Source organism: Morone saxatilis, unplaced genomic scaffold (genome assembly GCF_004916995.1).
Source record: "Morone saxatilis isolate NCDOM2014 unplaced genomic scaffold, NCSU_SB_2.0 Contig18, whole genome shotgun sequence".
NCBI lineage: Eukaryota > Metazoa > Chordata > Actinopteri > Moronidae > Morone > Morone saxatilis.
Window position 1 is genome coordinate 6,406,935 of NW_023339740.1, and position 18,855 is coordinate 6,425,789.

An 18,855-nucleotide genomic window follows, 5' to 3' on the forward strand; every position below is an offset into this window, starting at 1 on the left:
GGGGGGGGGGCCTTGGGGCTAGTGGGGAAAGAGCCCCTGCCACTTTCTCTGTCCCATGCAAGAAAGGTTTGGTCAGCAGGAGCTGGCATTTGCCAGTCTTTGGCAGTTAGAGGAGGCTGTGATGTCAGCCATTTTAGGATGGACAGTACAATGTGCGGTGCGCCGCCATCTTTCTTCCTTTTCTTCTTAAGTTGCCAAATGAATGCCTGTAGTCTTGGCTACAGAACTGAAGAAGTTATTCATCAAAAGTGATGTAAAAGGATGCATGACTCAGAATTTTTTCTCTGCACACCATGGTTTATTTGTCTGTCATTCATCTGGGCCATAGACAGAAGGTTTCGGAGAACAATGTAAGATTTCAACAGTGAGCGCTCACCCTAACACAAAACAGGACCATGCAACAAAGATGCTCAGACAGGCAGAGTGCAATAGGTATGTAGTGTAGCGCCACCGTCTCCAGGCCTCTGCACTGATTTAGCAAGACAATAACAGTGACGGGAGGTCATTTGTAGCGCGTACAACTGCGATATTTCTTTCATCAGCCTCCGTCATGAACATAAGAACGGCTGAGCTGGGACTTGTGTCGCTGCGACCTGATTGAGAAAGATAAAGCAAAGTTGTTGTTGCGGACCTCACCCAAAGTTATCTGAAAGAGACTTGAACCATGAATGGACTTTTCAAAGATGGCTGGCGGGGCATGTGGATTAAGTTTGTCCTGCACCGGATGCAGTCCAGGGAATTCAGTGTGCATGTCTGTGTGTGTGTCTTGAGGTTGGTGGGTGTGGGCGAGTGACTCCACTGTGTGTGTGGCGTGGTGGGCAAGGGGAAGAGAGGGGTTGCCATGGCGATGTTAACACATGAGTGGCACCACCGACCGGTCTCCCAGTGGACGAGGCTGCAGTCATGGAGGTAAGGGGGGTAGTGTGTGTTTGTGTGCGTGTGTGTGTGAATGAGGAGGAGGAGGAGGAGGAGGAGATGGCTGACAACACCTGCATCTCACACACTAATTCAGACACTAATACGCACACAACACACACCCATGTAGAAAAAAAGAAGAGCCTGCAGTGGAGCGGGAGACTACACGACGGCGCCTCGGCATGTCTTCAGCTGGACAGGCGGTGAGGACTGCGTGGACTCGTGTGTTGTATTAGCACTGTGCTAAGGACCCTGATGACTCTGAATTGTTTTTCAGCACACGTAACACTGGAGCCCGACACTTATTCATGCTGGCAAGCGTACAGTGCCATTCATGCACAAAGATGTCCCCCAAACTGAAACCTGTCCACCCTTACTGTCAATAAAACCCCCACATTAGTCCACGCTGGCAGCATGATGGACACAGGAGACACCCAGACACGCAGAAAACAGAACAATCGCAAATTCGACAGTCAGCCGTCTAAAGGCTCCCAGCGCTGGATCACGTTTCCCTTATAAATGAGGCGCCATTGTTCCCAATCTCTTCTCTGTGCAAGACAGTAATTGCTCTCTGTCTCTGGCTTATATTTGGGTGTCCAGCTGATCCACTCACATGACGTTAATCTATTTAATGGACATTTGGCAGAAAATGTTCCCGCTAAACAGATTTTTTGATCATTCAAATGTATCTGTCAGGAGTTCCCCCTCTCTTCCCCAATCCCCCCAGAGGACGGCAGGTCATTTTTTGGCAGCAGACTCTCAAGACAGCCACGGATCACTGTCAAAGCAAATCACACGCAAAACAAATGTTGTCATAATTGGGAGAATTTTTTGGGGTATTTTTTTTGTTCTGCGACTGTCACGTCAAGAGACTCCTTGCCAGTTATTCAGTTCAAAGAGAAAAGATTTTCAGAACGGTGCAGGTGCTAAATGTTGCGGAGGTGAGGAGGGAGTGTGTGAGGAGTGTGTTTGTGTGTGTGGAGATGTGTGCCTACGAGGTGTCAGCGGGGAGGAATATTGAAACAGCAGAGCCTGTCATCATCATCAGTCATCCTCTCACTTCACTCCCAAATGTCTGAGTTTTGTCTTCCTTTGTCCTTCTTCCTCCTCCAACCTCCTCATTCTCATTCATGTGACAGGCGGCACAACAAAAACACCAATCTCTGTTTGTTAATGTCAACTGTAGGTGACCCAACAATCTGGGAGTGTCTGAATCAGTGGACTGTTTTGAATTAAATTTTAATGTTTAGCATCCACTTTGCAGCTTCGCCTCGCTTTCTGCTGGTAACAGCTCGCTGTGGTTCGGGCATGTTTTTCGTGTTGTAATATTGTAATTACTGCAGCAGTTTATGAGGTGATGAAAGGGAATACATGCTGCTTTCTTTCAATTGGTTTGCTGAGATGGGAGCAGCACACTCAGCTGTTTGCCATGTAAAAGTATGGAGAGTATAATTAAATATTAATGAGATGTAAATATAATATTGTTATGGAAATGACAGTGTAAGAGCACATGAGGGAGGCCCTCCTGTAAATCTTAAAGCTGCTATTAAATCAGGCGGAACGTATAAACCCCATCAGAATTTAAACCTAGCCTAATCCCATTTGTTTTGAAACGCTTGTTTTTAAAAAGTTGAATGGTTCAAACGTGGTTTTAGTTCAGCGAACAAGGCCCCTCTGCTTACGCTGAGCGTGGGTGTTCAGAAAGCACGTCTGAGAGCTCTGCCACTTTCCCTCACTTCAGATACGACTCCCCCGGTCCGCTGAGATGAAAAGAGTTTCCCCCCCCTGTGCCACAGAGCCAGTGCCAGTGCGAGGACATACGACACACTGGGGACAGTGATCGTCTGAGCGTTGTCTACCTCGCCGCTGAAACACAAGGCCTGGCTTTTCAGAGGGAACCATTCAATGGCTCCCTGTCTGGGAAGCCCTTGTCTTGTGTCTGATCGCACGTCTCGCTCGCCAGATAAAGCAGCCCATTCTTTTGATAGGTGACCTGATTCTTTATGTAACCTTTCTCAACTTTTGGCTTGTCTTGGGCTTTCTCATGCAGGAAGTGGAATGTTTTTCCGGGGAGGAGAGCGTCTGTACTGGGTCAGCGTCTGTCTTGTCACAGGCCGGCGTCCCGTCTGGGGGCTGCTACACCAGGCGCAGCCCACCGTCGTGAAGTTACCTTCTCCATCACTTTATTTTCTGAAACATCCTGTACACACAGTGTGCTCTTTGTGGGACAGACAAAATGAATCACTTCAGCACAGCAAACACTGATTTTTCACAAAGTTCTATAGCATAGTGACATCGCTCACACAGATGTTTGAGATGTGCATGACTACATCCCTCTGTTGCATGAAAGCTGACTTCTTAATCCCTCATTCAGTGGAACAAACTCAATGAACGCCGTGTCCTCACCAGGGGTTAATCGAGTGTGCCGTCAGAGAATATCATGACCTCTCTGGCGGCAAAACATACAGCACATGCCCGCGTCTGGATGCAGTGAACCGGGATTACTGCATAAGATGCTGGTGACCTAGTTTTTTTGTTGTTTGTTTGTTTTGTTTTGTTTTAGGTTTTTTTTTATGTCAGAAAGCAGCAGCCATCAGTAGAAATGAAAAAGAGGTAGATACAAGGAGGACGTCACAGTCTGTTTGGGATCAGTGTGTACTGTTGGGCAGTCATTTGAGGGTTTTAATTCTGGAACAGGTTCATCTTTTATTTACCATCCAGCCGGCCATGGTGAACGTGCACGTGGATGCAGTAAAATGAAAGTCTGTGAAAGTGCTTTTCACTTTGTAAAAATGCAGCATGACAAAAAAAAGAACATCTTACCAACAAAAGGCAGTACAAGATGTTGAGGCATGCTGGATTTCAACAGAAACCAGGTTTTGGGTGGTATGGTGGTTGGGTTTCTGCAGCTGATGTTATTCCCAGAATGATAAGCTCGCAGGCGAAGGTAAAGCCTGAGTGATATGGATAGATGATGATAGGATGAGACTAGTTTTCAGCGGCATGTCACACATCAACACTTTTCAGCACGAAAGATGAGAGTGGTTTACAGAGGCTGCGTGTGTGTGTCAAAAGTTCATGCAGAGGGCAGAGGGTGCAGAGCTACATCTCCACTTTGATATTTTCTTTCTTTACTTGTTTCACGTTTTGTACTTTCCAGTGTTAAAATAACTATAAGAACCAGCTGTATCTGTAATGAAACACTAGTGTAGCCATTGTCTTGTCCTACAAACTTTGTTAAATATTTGTGGCTTTGTGTGAGAGAGAGGCATGTTTTTCACTTTGCAATGCAGAGAAGAGAGAGGAGAAATGAGATTGCAGAGACAATCCACATACATCCATATGGCTGGAGTGTTATAAGAGGGGCAAGTCTGTGGAGGGGGTTTGCTAATGTGTTTGTGTAGCTACTAATCTGTGTATTGTGTTTGTATGCATGCTGCTTGTTGAACACATGTAGGGTGAGATGGTTTGAGCCTGCAGCTTGCACATGGCTTCAAATGTGTTTGTAGTAACCTTCTCAGACCTTATGAGAATATTTCAGGTCCTTCACTGTACTGTGTTTAGAGGAGTGCTGTGATACACACACAATCACACACAGTCACCTGATGTCACCTCTTGACACAACATTATGCCGGGAAGGTACGCTGTAATGTCCAATGTAAAACATATGGCTCACATCCAATGCTCACTCTAACCAGCAAAGTCATTTAACCTTCATGTGTCTGCCTTACAACAGCAAACCAAAGAGGAGAGCACGACAGCACAACCAAGAGAGTGTGACAAATTCTGAACATATTATATTAAATTCTGCCTGTAAAAATTGACATGATTTAAAACAATAATACTTATAAATCTTTTTTTGAAGACAAATACAAATCTGTGTGCATATTTTTGCATATTTGTGGCTGCTGCAGACAATGTGAAACAGCTGCTAAGGTTAGATACTAGATACCGGCACTATCAATTTGGAGTGGTGGAGTGCATCCCACTCAATAGATGCAAAATCCCCAAGGTAGTCTGTGGACGATATTTATTTACTGATATTAACTCTTTCCCGGAGGGAGGCGTGTGGCATCTGGCAACGAAATCCTGCTTCAAACACATCACATTTACAAGATATTAACTTTAGCTTTAGTGTGGTTGCTACTGCCCAACTGCCTTTTTTATTACAGGTTTTGTCAATATTTAGCATTACTAAAAATAATTCTGTGGACCCATTCCATTAATAATTAGAAGAGCCAAACCTATGGCAACAGTGAAAAAAACAACAACTATCCCTGAGATTAGACTGTCATTCCTGGCTCTGTAGATTTTCATGTTTTTTTTTCTGAGTTCATAAAAAGTGACAGCTAGACAGAAGTCTGCAAATCCAAGTAAATAACCAGAACACTGACAGGCTTCATTGATTGAAGGATTGTGTGTGTGTGTGTGTGTGTGGAGCCTTTAAGTATTTTAATTATTGAAAAACCTTTGTCTTTGTAGATTCCCTTGAAATATTTAATGTTCAGTATTTTTCAATATTTAAGAAATCAGCTAAATGGAATTTTAAAACGTTAATAATAGTTTTTAGCATGATCCCTGGTGCCATTTGTTTTAAATAATGTGTCTAGTGAGCGAGATCCACTTTACCTCGTTCTGTACAGTAATTTCACATAACCTTCATTTTTGATTATGAGCATAATGCCAAAGGCCTTTTTTTTAAAGAGAAAAGCCCTACACTCTTTTACTTTTGTGTTGTAATTGCTGATAAATACCGCCTACACTTATCACACTATATTTCCACCTACACTTACTACCCTGTGTTGGGCTATTAGCTTCCACTACATCCTGCTTCTTGTAGTATGACATATAAATATTTCATGTGTTTTTAATTTTTAGCATAGACTATAAATCTATTCATAATATACTCTGCCCACATAGGACATATACACTGGTATTTTGATGATGTTGATGGGCCAAAAGAGTCACGTCTCTCTTTTTTTGTACTCTTTTCTTACAGGTTCCTTAGGAGCTGGTAAACTTGTCCATGTGACAGCAGTCCTGAAGTGGAAGAAGGCATGAAGCAACACTGTGATATCATAGTGGCTGGTCCATGACACTAAACTCCATTCAACCCTCTCCACTCTTCACCCGCCCTCTGTTTTCATCATACCGGACAAGTTATCACTCACTCTCCCATCTACACAAAGCTGCACGATGGCCAGCAAGAGGAAATCCACTGTACCCTGCATGATACCATCCAAATCCAAACATGTGCGTGAGGAAATCATACTGGGCTCGCTACCAGAACTCCTACCAACAATCCCAGAAGATAGCATACTCAGTATCTCTGGAGAAGAGTCTGGCCATTTCTCTCACAGCTCCTCCAAATCCGACAGTGGCATTGAGATGCAGAAAGGAGGTACATACAGCTGTCCAAAGTGCCGTTTTGAGTCCAGAGATCTAAACTACTTTTTAGATCACATGCACAACTGCCACTTAGACTTCAGGGCCCAGCCCACCTTCTACTGCCTGAACTGTGGGGTGTCAGTCGTCCGCTTTGAGGCTCTGGCTCTTCATAACGCTAACGCCCACCCTAAGATAATGGAGGGCTTGGTCACTGCCTCCCTAACTGTCAACAACAGGGATGGAGTAACAACGGTGGAGCAAAGCCTCTTCACGGACAACGGAGAAGAATACAGAGAATCTGGGATCTCCCTCACCAAAACACCGATTGCAAAGATGATGAAAGCCAAGGGGGAGCACAAAAAGATTGTGGTTTCTCACACTGTGGAGGTACGGAAGATAGACACTGGAAAGGATGTAGACCCAAGCATGCTGACAAATGTGCCTGAACTCCAAAACGGGGCTCTCAGTGTTTCTGCTGCCCCAGCTATGCCGAGGACCACTGTCACTCATGTGATTGCGACGACAGTGTCCAACCAAGTCTTTCACCAGCACACTCCCTCCCTTTACTCTCCCGCCTCCTCTGATTCTAATAAAGACCTTCCAAAGGTGATGATCCCTCTCAGCAGCATCCCCACCTATGATGCCGCCATGGACACCAGCAGCTTTCTCAAGACATCCTTTGGCAAGTTCCCCTACCCGACCAAAGCCGAACTCTGCTACCTAACGGTGGTCTCAGAGTTCCCCGAAGAGCAGATCAAACTGTGGTTTACTGCCCAAAGGCTCAAGCAGGGCATAAGCTGGTCTCCTGAAGAGATCGAAGAGGCCAGGAGGAAGATGTTCAACACTGTGTTCCAGGGTGGAGCACCTCAAAAGCAGCCTGCTACACAACGGCATGTCAATCACATTGTAACCCACCACACTGTCACTGCCCATCCAGGCTCAAAAGGACCAAACTTTCAGATGGCCAAAGTTCCCTATGGTGGTATAAAAACCAGGCCTGTCCTAGCCACACAGGCAAGCATGTCAACCAACCCCCATGTCACAAGGGTCTCGTATTCTACTCCAATTGTCCCCCCAAAGTTTCCATCCACAGTCAGAACAACAAAGGTACTGACCAAGAATACTCAACCCACTGTGGAGCCAGACAAGAGCAATGGCCTCAGCCTGGACATGGCTGGAAGCAGCGGTTGTGTCAGTAGCACCAGCAGCAGTCGAAGCAGCAGTAGCAGCAGTAGTTGCAGTAGTAGCAGCAGCATCAGCAGCTATTCCAGCAGTAGTAATGGTGGTGAGACTATCACCAGGAAACCGGTGCATAACAGCAGCCCGACCAACAGCATCAACAGCATTGCCACTTGCTCTACCAACATTAGCAATAATGATGAGCACTGTGTTGCTGACACCAACGGGAAACCAAATGTCAAAAGCAACAGTTTACCAATCGGATTGGAAGGTTCAAACAGTACCAAGAGTCACGTGATCATCGATAACACCAGCAAATCCAACATCATCTGTAACAATCACAACAGCGGCATCATCAGTCCACAAGAGCAGGCCCACGCCACTAAGCCTGATGACGAACGCAACAACTACATCCACACCACCAACAACAGCAGTATTAGCAATGAATACCCCAGTACTACTTGTAATGACAGCGTCCCTAACCTGAACCATGCCAGCAAATCCCCAACTGAAAGCACCAGCACTACTGTCATTACAAAAAGCAGCTCATCCATTTTAGATGAAGGTAAAGGCAACAAGGACTTTCCCATAAAAGGCATGTCAATCTTACAGCAACTCATCAAGGAGGAGGACCCGTTTGCCAGGGACAGAAGCTGCTCAGAGGTGAAAGTTGACCCCATCAAGATAAGCTTCAAGAGGCTGAAGATGAATGAACCTGAGACTACATCTGAGAGTGTAGGACTACATCAAGAACACAAGTCTGAGATAGGTGAGGTGTCTGCTTCTCAGCCGTCTTTCTCACCCCCCTGGGGCAACAAGACGCCCCAGCAGCTGAACATCCTCCGACAGGTTTTCTCCAACACCCGCTGGCCCAGCAGTCAGCAGTATGAGGACTTAAGCGTTCAGACAGGCCTTCCCAAGCCAGAGGTGGTGCGCTGGTTCAGCGACAGCCGGTACAGCCACAAGAACGGGCAGCTGAAGTGGCTGGAGACCTATCAACGACTGCCCGCAGATTCAGAGGAAACAAGGGGGCACGGAGGCGCTGAAGCTGAGTCACCGAAGGACTCTCCAGTGGCCAAAAAGAAACTTGTTGAGCAAGACATGAACAAGCACCTTGAAGGAGAAGCAGGACTGAACTCAGGGCAGCGGGTTGTGTGGCAGGATTCATACTCACCGCTGCTGGGTCTGATGGGGTCCGAGGGGAGCAGCGAGCGAGCTCGAGCTGAGGAGTCAGCGCAGCCGGGAGTCCTGCAGGATCCCTGGTCAGAGAGAGCAGAGGACCACCAGCAGCCAGTGGCCAGTCAGTCACTCATTGAACAGCAGAGTGATGCCAATCAGGCCAGGTACTTCAATCATAATGCTTGAATTACAAAGTGTGATAAAAGATCCTAAAGCAAGACACTCTTCTCATTCACAGTGCCTTGTGTTCTTTTACAAGCTTAGTGCTATTTATCAATCAAAAAACAAAGACAATGTAAGCCAGGTGGAGTGATGAAAACCTGACAGCTTGTTGTTTGTTGTTGTTGCTGCGTGAAGTACAGTAAAAAGGAGGCAGGATAAGTGTGTACAGGTACTCATGCTGAGTAGCTTATTCAGGCAATCAAAGGTCTGTGTTTAAGAAGCTATTTTTAGATAAGTAGCAGTCTGGGCCGCTGAATTATAGATTGAGAGTGCATGCTAATATATGTGAATAAATCATGACAATTGTCTTTGGTGAGGTGGATTTCCAAGAGGCAAGTTAGCCGTACACAGGCATCTTTTTACAATGCTCCCTCTCAAAACCTCACTTGTGAAACAGTAATACAATACAACCGGAACTTTTCAATCACATCCTCACAATTCGTGCATGCTGTGTGTGTGTGTGTGCGTGTGTGTGTGTGTTGCTGATAGGGATCGCCTGAGGATGGAGCTGCTGGAGGTGTGATGAAGCAGGCCCAATCTCACCAGAGGAACATCATGTTTAAAGGCTGGCTTGCTCCCCTGGCCGTGGTCTAAAAAGAGTGTTCATAATGACAGCAGATGTGATTGTAGCTGGACCGTTGGACTCTGACTGTAACTGTGAATACCCCCCACCCCTCCTCCTCCGCCTCCTCCTCTTCCATCTGCCATCACTTCCTGCCATCGTCAAAAGAAAGAACTTCTCACCTTTGAGTCCTGTGATGTTTAAGCCTTTCATGCTTCTTTGTGGTTGTGTGGGGAGGGTGCACAATGAGGTCAGTACGAGGGATCAAAGAAAAGAAAGAGAAAAGACGCACACTGACTGGAAAACTGACTTGAATGAGCGAAGATAGGATAGGATAGGATAGGATAGGGCCGAGAGATATTGTTTTTGGGTCAGAGGGAGAAATATATATATATGATTGAAACTGCACTATAAAAGAGGGTTTGTACTGACTGGACAAACAAAAGATGTGTCAAGGAAATGTTATTGTTGGCTTTGTGATATTTTTTACTTTTTTAGCAACCAGTACTTCAGCACTGCCTTGAATTTTACTTTTTCCGTTATTTGGTTTTTCAATTCTATTTACTCTTCTATAGTCACTGTAAGTCCAGATGCAATCAAACATGGTTTATTTGGATCTGTATAAATGTTGGTGATCACTTTGCAGTACAGCTACACGCAAGAGACTATATACAATGCACTAATGAAGACAGCAATGCTAAAAATCACACTGCCCCACAGTAAAGGTATTGACAGCTCCGTCAAGATCAATACACTACACTGCCCTGCAAACTGAACAGAGAGAAGCCTGTCACGCTAACGTTGCCTTACTCAGCTCTGTCCATGTCTTTATATGACCTGTCTGTCCATCACCTTGCTTTCCAGCTACTGTGCTGTCCTGAAAAAAAAAGGAAAAAAAAAAAACATGCCAGTGCATAGATGGTCACTGTTCGTCTATATCTGTGAAAAAAAATCTTGTGCTGCTTTCTGTACACTTGGAGATGTTTAACTTTAAGCTGTAATTGTATCAAATATTGTTACTGGCAAAATGTTGTTTAAAGCAAAATTATCAATTTGATCCCTAGACACTGACAGAGTGAGATATTGTGCTAGCTAGAGAGCCAAATGAGGAGATCTTTGCTCTCCTCTGAATTTTCTTGTGTTTATATAAACATAGTCACTACATGAATCCTATTAAGCTGCATCTTTGTCAAGCTGCTAATAGCTAAGAACGGTGCTATACCATCCAAAGTGAAATTGGAGGTTGATCTCCTACCAGCAGTGTATGCACTTGTGTCGAATGTTACAAATTTATTTTGGTTTGAGATAAATGGAATCTGGACTTACGGTGTTATGATCACTTAAAAAACTTTTATGAAATAGTCTGATCATAAAGCACTGTTGTATCATCCTTTCTACACTTCTGAATCTTTACAGAATAAACTGAATACTCACCAAGCAGTAACGTCTCATTATTTGCTCGGTACCCTGCACCAGGAGTGAATATGAATTAAACTAAGGATTACAGTCAAATTATTCAGTGAGATGAATGTGGAAGTAACATGTAGTGCACTGGGATTGAAGAAATGCATACAGCCTCACCTGCTGGTGAGCAGCTGACAATGCAGTTTGTGCTGAGTGCTCAATTATGGAGGAACATTTTTTGCCGGATTCCATGACAGGCAAAGGCTGCAGAATAACCTATTTATTTTGTCTGCAAGGTGTATTGTGAGGTATTTAGTCTTAGGTATGTTTGCAGATGGTGACCAGAGCTTCTCTATTCAATGAAGGATGAGCACTGTGGGCAAAGAAAGGAGTGCAGGCCTGCCAGATGTTGCACAAGAAATGAAATCTTTCTTGAAGAGAGCACAAGCGAAGACTCAAGGAACTGTACTAAACAGGAATATGCAGGATCCAGTCACACCACGGTTTGTTTTCCCAGTGAGAAGGCTATATATATTCTTTGAACCTTGTTTATTTTCAAGGATTACATTTCATCAATTGTTGTTACTGTACATTTTGTTTACATTGTTAAACCTTACATAGAACAAAGTCAGAGTTAGTCTTGTGATTAGAAGAGATCAAATGGGTTTGATGAAGCAAATATGATGACGTGGTAACTGGAAAGACCTCCACCATGGCTGCTCATTCAAGGCTAACAGACAGCTTTTAGTTGGGTCTTTAAATTAAGTGAAAACACTTGTCTTCAGAATCAAAGTTCACAAAATGTTCAAGAACACCAATGTTTTAGACTCAATCACAGCATGGAAGCTATTCGCATAAAATAAATACACCCATCAATCAAAATGAGAAAAAAAAACAAAAACAAAAAAAAACAAAACACACAAAGTACACAGTAGATTTACTTGTAGGATTTTATTCATTTTTCAACCTACAATGAGCATAAAACTGAAAGAAAACATGATCAAAGGCTATGACAGAAGGTAAAACAGGAATAGGATGTTGACTTTACAGCTACTTACATCAATTTTCCTATCATAAGAGTGGAATAAAATGAACTGATAATTCACATTTAATGTTACATTACTTTATCCTCAATCTTTACACAATTAAAAAAAACTGCCTAAATTGTAACAGATTGTGATTTTTGGCAAAGTTGATATCCCTCACATACCCTTCTGGGAAGAAAAACACTTTCCATCTACTGACTTTAAATACATTATCATAGCATTATTCAAGTAACAGATAAGGGAGTTTTTTCTTTTGTCTTGGAACTTTTGTTAAATTAAGTTAAAATCAGATGTATACAGGGCTATGCAGAGATTCAGAGGATGCTAGCAACTCAAAGGATAAAAATGATTGGTTCACATTTACACTGAAAAAGAAGTCCCTGATGGAGGCTGTAAAACAAAATATTCACATTCTGCTTGCTTAAGTAAATATTGACATGGTTGCATTTCCCCCCTTTGCCTGCCCAGACATCCTCTTTCATGCTAAACAATTCAACATAGTCCAGTTTAAAATATTCACCCAAACAGCTTCCATGGCCGAGCCCCTCATACACACACACAAGCACACGCACACACAAAAGTCGAGCTCACATTTCCATATCCTTGAAAGGCGCGTGGGTGTAGTTAAGGAATTCATTTGATTTAACTTTTGCTATCAAAATATATAATTCATTAATAATACATGGGAGGGCTAAAATACAGAGCAAGTGAACAGAGAAAATAAAATTATACAAAGCATTTTTTCTTTTTGCTGAATACAGTAGCTAAAGGACCACAGAGTTCAAAGTTCAGGCATTGTCAGGTTTGTCCCCGAGGAGGGAGAGAGACAAAGGTAAAAGGGTCTTCCAATTACTGGGACTACGCCTTGACGCTCAGTTGTGGGTATAGTTCAGCCTTGATGCCTGATCTCAGATCAGATGTTTAGACTACCCACAATACCCTCCTGCCACTTGATTATGGCCTCATCTCGTCTCACCATGTCATCGCTGTTTTCCTGCACAAACTGTCTGAAATTCCTGGTCAGGTCTGGCCATCGAGCAAAATTCGGTTAAGCTAAAAAACAAGTATCCGATAAAAAAAAAATGAGTGTATCATAGTTAAAACCACAAACTGGGATTTAAAATTCAAAGTCGTCGTCTGCCATGTCGATGGCCCAGGCAAACTTCTCACGCTGGGTTTTGTTGTAAATCTTCTCCACGGGAATGCCCCACTTCTTACACCTAAAGACAAAAGAGGACAAGGCTCCTCACTGTATAACTTGTATAAACTTTGTTTACACAAAAAAAGTATGATTAAGCAACACAAGTTAAAGGTTTTCCCCTTTCATATTTTCAAGAACATTTTCTTACCAAGCCACAGAGATGCGAGGGTCCAGATAGTTGAGCTTGGAAGTGCCAAGGGCAATCTGCTTGTTCTCTTCACGATCAGTGGCCTGCACCTCCAGCTTCATCAGCTGCTCCTCTATCCTCTGAACTGCCTTCTTCTTGGTCTCCACAGCCCTACAGAGGAGACAAGAAGCACACAAAAAAGGTTAGAAATGTGGAGAACAGGGTTGACCACGGAGGGAACTATTCATTAATACCAAACCATTAGACGCTTACTTTTTGGATTTTTCATCTCTCCGTACTTTGGCATCAGCCTTGGCGCTCTTCAGTTCTCTTTTGGCATCAGAAAGCTGGTCCCTTTTAGTATCAATCTAAGAAAAAAGGAAGAATTTGGATCCTCATTAAACATTCATGTAAAATTGGTGTTCAATAAACATCAAATAATAATCAATAAACAAAAAACACCATCTGAATACGTCCTCTTAACATTCCCATAATAAGCTAAAGTGATTTCAAAATAATATATTTTATTAAACCTGGTATCCCAATTTATAGATTGGCTACACTTGCATTTAAATCATGTTTCATCATTTACTTAGTCATGGCATATGTCAGTGAAACCAACAAATGAAATGTGAGATACAAACTAAACAAACCATCTCAGATTTAGTAGAAGAGAAAAAAAAAAAAAAAAAAAAGAGTGAGAATATCAAAAAAACACATGTTAAACCTTAGCCCTGCCAGGTTCTGCATAGACTTCTTCAAATGTCTTCGTGGAGCCCTCTGAATGGTTACACAGGATGGCCACAGCCCTGTTTGGCCTATTGTAAGGACAAGATCTTGGCCTGGAATGTTCTCCATCCGCTAGAGGAGAGACAGTTTATAGATTGATTTAATATGATTCATTACAGTAGTCACACCCATACATTAATACCAAACATGTAATTCAGATGTACGCTGTTTTATTTAACCTACATGGGCCTAAATCAGGTTCTCAAACTGTGTGGCATACAGCCACTGCAGTGGGGGTTGGAATGACCAGGAGAGTATGATGAATGAATGACTTACTACTTAGGATCTGGAGCTCTTTGTGCCAAATTTATTTCACTACTTTGAAAAATGAGTTTGGTTCCCTGGACCCTATGGCATCTGAAGGGAATGCCCAGAAAAGGCCCACTGGACTAAATCAAGCCGGGGTCTAGTGAAATGATCCTTTGACGACCACTTGGAGCTCCTTCCAACTGCTGTTCGCAGGGTGATTGAGGCTTGTAGGTACGAAAACTTTGCTGTCAGACCGTCCATCAGCTCCTGAAGGTGCTTGTTCAAAACAGAAGTCTGGAGGGAAACAATGAGTGCAATCATTATACAAAGAAAATGGTGTGGAGTGCAAAAAAGGTAACCACCATTTAACAGTTCGCTTCATTGAGCGATCCAAACAGGTCATCACAGGCCCTTGTTCCTCCATAAACAACTGAAGATTCTTAAATACCTAAAGAGGCAGAACACACATAATGCAGAGACACGTTTGCACCATTTAAAATAAAAACAATAAAAAAAAACACTGCTGTGAAGTCCTACCCTTTTCTCCACAGGGACTTTGTTGTAGTAGCGGATGGAGTCTTTACCCAGAAGTCAAACTCCCACCACGTACTCTTGACCCTCGTCTCCTGGATGAGTTTGATGTGTTCAACTCTCCAGCGAGCAGCAGCCCACGGTGTCCGCAGTTCCTCCTTCCTCCTTCTCCATTACCCGCTCCAGAGCCAGCTAGATCACATCAGGACAGCTGGATTAAGCCGGCTTACAAACCACATTACCCTCACTGCAGCTAGTGTCTAAGCACCTGCAAGTTACACAGTCATTAAAAACCAGTACACTGCATTAAACTCCCTAACCTTACACACTAGGACAATGTCAATAGTATCAATGCCACTCACCTTGCGATGAATAGAGTGCCACAGCCCTTTGTCTGATCCTCATCTCCTTAGACTTCCAGTCTTCCGGTACTGGGTTCTGATACGGTCCCACACACTTCTTCAGTCTACGAGCTGTTTCCATACTTCTGCCAATCCTTCTCCCCTGCCAGACAGCATGGACAAATGAAACACAAGATAACTCATGAATTAGATGGGGCCATGTTTGTTGTCAAACTTAGATAGATATAAACTCCTAATTAAATTAGTAGGCTGTTGCCACAATACAGCATGTTCCCTGCAGAACAACATGCATGTGTCATCCTCCCTCATTGAAGCTCCCAGGAATGTGAAGAAATGTGATATGCCCCCCCCAGTCTCTCATTTTTACATTCCAGGGAGCAAAATCTTTTACCATATTATTAAAAAAACCAACTGAGACATAAAATCTGTTGCCCCCAAAAATGCAGCTGTTACCAGGGGACTGGTAAAGACCCCACTTACAACGAGACTGAAAACCTTGTATCCTGTTGTAGTTCAGAACTCAGCCCTACCCTTGATCCTAGAGCCTGGGGTTCAGCATGATGTACTTGATGGACCTTGAATATTCTCCCGTCCATGACACCCAGCCAAGTCACCTTGTTGTCATGACGAACCTCTTTCCACTTAGTGCCTGGAGGAGCTCAGGGTGCTTGGAGTCCCTATGAGGAGAACATAATAAAACATTAATCATTAACTCACTTTAACACATCGTTTATCAGCATTGAAAACAACACTTTCACTCACTTGCTGCAGTTGACTGATGATGTCTTGGGCCCTGATGCGACCGTTTTAGCATGCCCCATCTTGGGATGGTCTCCACGGCCACGGAACAGGCCTGGGGGCTCAATGCGGAAGTTCAATACGTTCCCTGTGTTGTCCCATGATGCAGAAGCCGTACTCCTGCAGAGGCGCTCATTCTCCGCCTTTATTTTCTACAAAAGGTAGGAAAAAAACACATCAGATCTCCATCTTGTTGGAGGCATAATTTGAAAAGTGCAAAAAAAATCCCTACTGCTCCCACTGTGGGCTCATCAAACATGAAAAAAAAAGCAGGGTATTTTTCAAGTTGAACAATCAAAGAAAATTTGTAATGGGCCTTAGATTTTGCGATCCTCACAAGAGGACAAAAAGGAATTTGAGATATATACAAATTAGGAGCTGCAAAAGAGTTTGGGCAGCATCCATTTAGGATAAAAATGATAGCAACTCTGTACTGTGACCAAAAAGTTAAGCAAAATCTGAGAAGATTTGGGAACACACAAAAACAGAATATATGAAAGACCTTGTGGCCTGACAGTGGTGCTCATTGTGCATACCAGGACAAATCCTATTTATCCATTTGGTACACATGTTCTAGAGCGAGACATCTTTCACTATACAGTACTGTGTATGATTGTGCTTTGTTACCCTGTTCTTCTTGTTTACTGTGATTCTGTTGCCTTTATTCATTGTTTATTTCTTAGAAGACTTAAAACCATTACAACTTTATAAGTATTGTATTAATTGTGCCATGTTACTGTGCCAAGTAATTTAAATATGTACAATGGTTGAACTACTGTTCCCAGAGGAACATGCTTTTGAGTAACCAATTTATTTAGTCCTCAATGTGTGGCATCAACCGAATTTGATAAGGCCATGAGCTGGTATGGCTGACAAGCCACGTTATCAATACAACAGCTATCAATTAAAAAAGGCAACACGAGCAACAATCATAAGTAAATCATATTAGGTGACCCACTACATTGGTTTTATCCCCGCTTAGGCAGATCAGATTAGTTTTATCCAATATACATGTAGTAACTACCAGTTTCTCCTCTTTTGTCAGGCCCTTCCTGGCTTCAGACTTGCCTGAAGTGTCACTCTCTCAGTGAAGTCGCACTTCTTCAGGTCCTGTGATCTTAGTCCTTTCCTCTGCAGTCATTTCCTGCATCAGCAAAACATTACATTTAAATAAAAAAAAATAAAATAACAGAAATCTGTTAACAAAAAAATACTTCCCACAAGACTGCAGACATTTTTGGAAATCTGACAGTTGTAATTTGTTCATAAAAGTGAGCTTTTTTTTCCCCTACCTTCTTCCAATCTTTAAAGAAGTTTTTGCGGAAGATATCTTTTGTGGTGTACCATCGGTCCAGCACTTTTGGCCAAAGAATGTGCAACCTCTTCTGCCTCCTGGGCTGAGCTTCCATGTGCTTACCTAAAATATGCAAAAAGAGGTGTGTTTTGTTCATTGTTGTATGGTTCTGCAGTAAAGCAAATAACTGATGTAGAATTGAGTTCTTCTGTGAGAAATACAATCTTCACCATCATAGAAAAAAATTTGCATTGCTAGAATAGGCCTCATAGGCGGTGCAAACACAGGCCCCTTGTGTCCAGAACCTTCCCCATTTGACGCCCATCTGTGTACCGCTCCTTCTTCCCCACCTGGAATCAACCAAAAAAATGCCACCAAATAAGGAGTTTGAATAGCAGACCAAACAACATACACGATCCAACAATAACACACAATGGTTCCACACGTGGCCCCATCACCGCACTGATAAGCATGTAGGTATCATACAGCTGGCTGACATAATTACTCACCATTCCACTTCTCCTCTGGCCTCTTTTTTTGCTTTCTCTTTTCCCATCATTGACTTCTCCTTTTTGTTTTTCGTCTTTTTGATTTAACATCCCTAAAAGGGGAAGAGAAACCATTTGAGTTCCTTCGTTTGCGGTTGGCAAAAGAAAAAAAAAAAAGACAGTTCAAACAAAGACTAAGATTTGAGCCCTTCCCCCGTTCTCTCAGGGCTCCCTGCCTTCCAAAACCAAATGGGAGAAAATATAAAACACCCAAGCCTGCATTCTGCTCATGGCCTTTGCTTACCTCTTCTGGTTTCCTTTCCTGGCTTTCTTATCATTTTCAGTCTTTATTCTTCTTGGGCTTGAATTCAGAGCTAAAAAATAAAAAAAATGGTTGAAATGTGATCACGTAGACAACTATACAATACCACAATACTTTGAAACAGACAAATGAAAGACCAGTGTTGCACATGCTACTCACTCATTATCATCATCACGTTCTCTTTTTAGAGACCTCTCATGTCTGGAAGAGTGTAAAAGTCTTCCTCAGGCTCAGACTTCACATGTGGAGGGCTGCAAATGAAAATGCATTCAAGTCGGAAATGGCTACATCTTAATGTACTGTTGATGCCACCTGCCTAAATATAGCACTGCATGAAATGTGGATCCAGACATACCTGGCAAAGCCCATTCTCTTTTTCCTTTTTGATTTACCATCCAAGGGACCTTCATCTGAAAAGGTTTACACAGACGTTGATAAGGAAAAACATTTTAAGAGTACAGCAAATGAAAATCAACTATGTCCACCAAATTTTTGTCCATTTGCCTAGATTTAATCAGTAATGTCAGGTTTTTTTAATAAGAAGACAAAAGTAACTCTTATACTTCTGCATAAAAATGTCACGAGTGGTGAAGGCTAGACAGTGCCAACCAAGAGCTAATAAGCATACCACTTGCTTATGGTATAATGTCCCAATGGCTATGAACATGCTGGTTGATTTGACAGAGCACAATAGTTCAGAATAATTCATACTGCCAACTCTAAAACCATTATTTGCCACAACCAAACACGTCGTTCTGCCATGAATTATTGCAGGTAATTCACCTTCTCCTCCTTCCTC

The 18,855-nt window shown here is 42.9% G+C and overlaps 2 protein-coding genes across 3 annotated transcripts in view; one reads left to right on the forward strand and one right to left on the reverse strand.

Moving 5' to 3' along the window:
* Positions 1–10,885, forward strand: part of si:ch211-232b12.5 (zinc fingers and homeoboxes protein 3) — a 13,351-nt gene extending 2,466 nt beyond the window's left edge. For both annotated transcript variants that reach the window (XM_035662502.1, XM_035662501.1), the window contains exons 2-3: positions 5,915–8,825; positions 9,373–10,885. In XM_035662502.1, coding sequence (XP_035518395.1) covers positions 6,112–8,825; positions 9,373–9,406 — 2,748 coding nt within the window. In that variant the 5' untranslated portion in view covers positions 5,915–6,111 and the 3' untranslated portion in view covers positions 9,407–10,885. The remainder of the gene's footprint in view (positions 1–5,914; positions 8,826–9,372) is intronic.
* Positions 10,886–11,783: 898 nt separating this feature from the next.
* The window catches only part of top1l (DNA topoisomerase I, like), a 15,447-nt gene continuing 8,375 nt past the window's right edge, over positions 11,784–18,855 (reverse strand). Inside the window, exons 19-21 of the mRNA XM_035662504.1 lie at positions 13,497–13,591; positions 13,245–13,394; positions 11,784–13,115 (exon numbers count right to left, since the gene is read on the reverse strand). Of these exons, the coding sequence (XP_035518397.1) occupies positions 13,013–13,115; positions 13,245–13,394; positions 13,497–13,591 (348 nt within the window). The 3' untranslated portion in view covers positions 11,784–13,012. The remainder of the gene's footprint in view (positions 13,116–13,244; positions 13,395–13,496; positions 13,592–18,855) is intronic.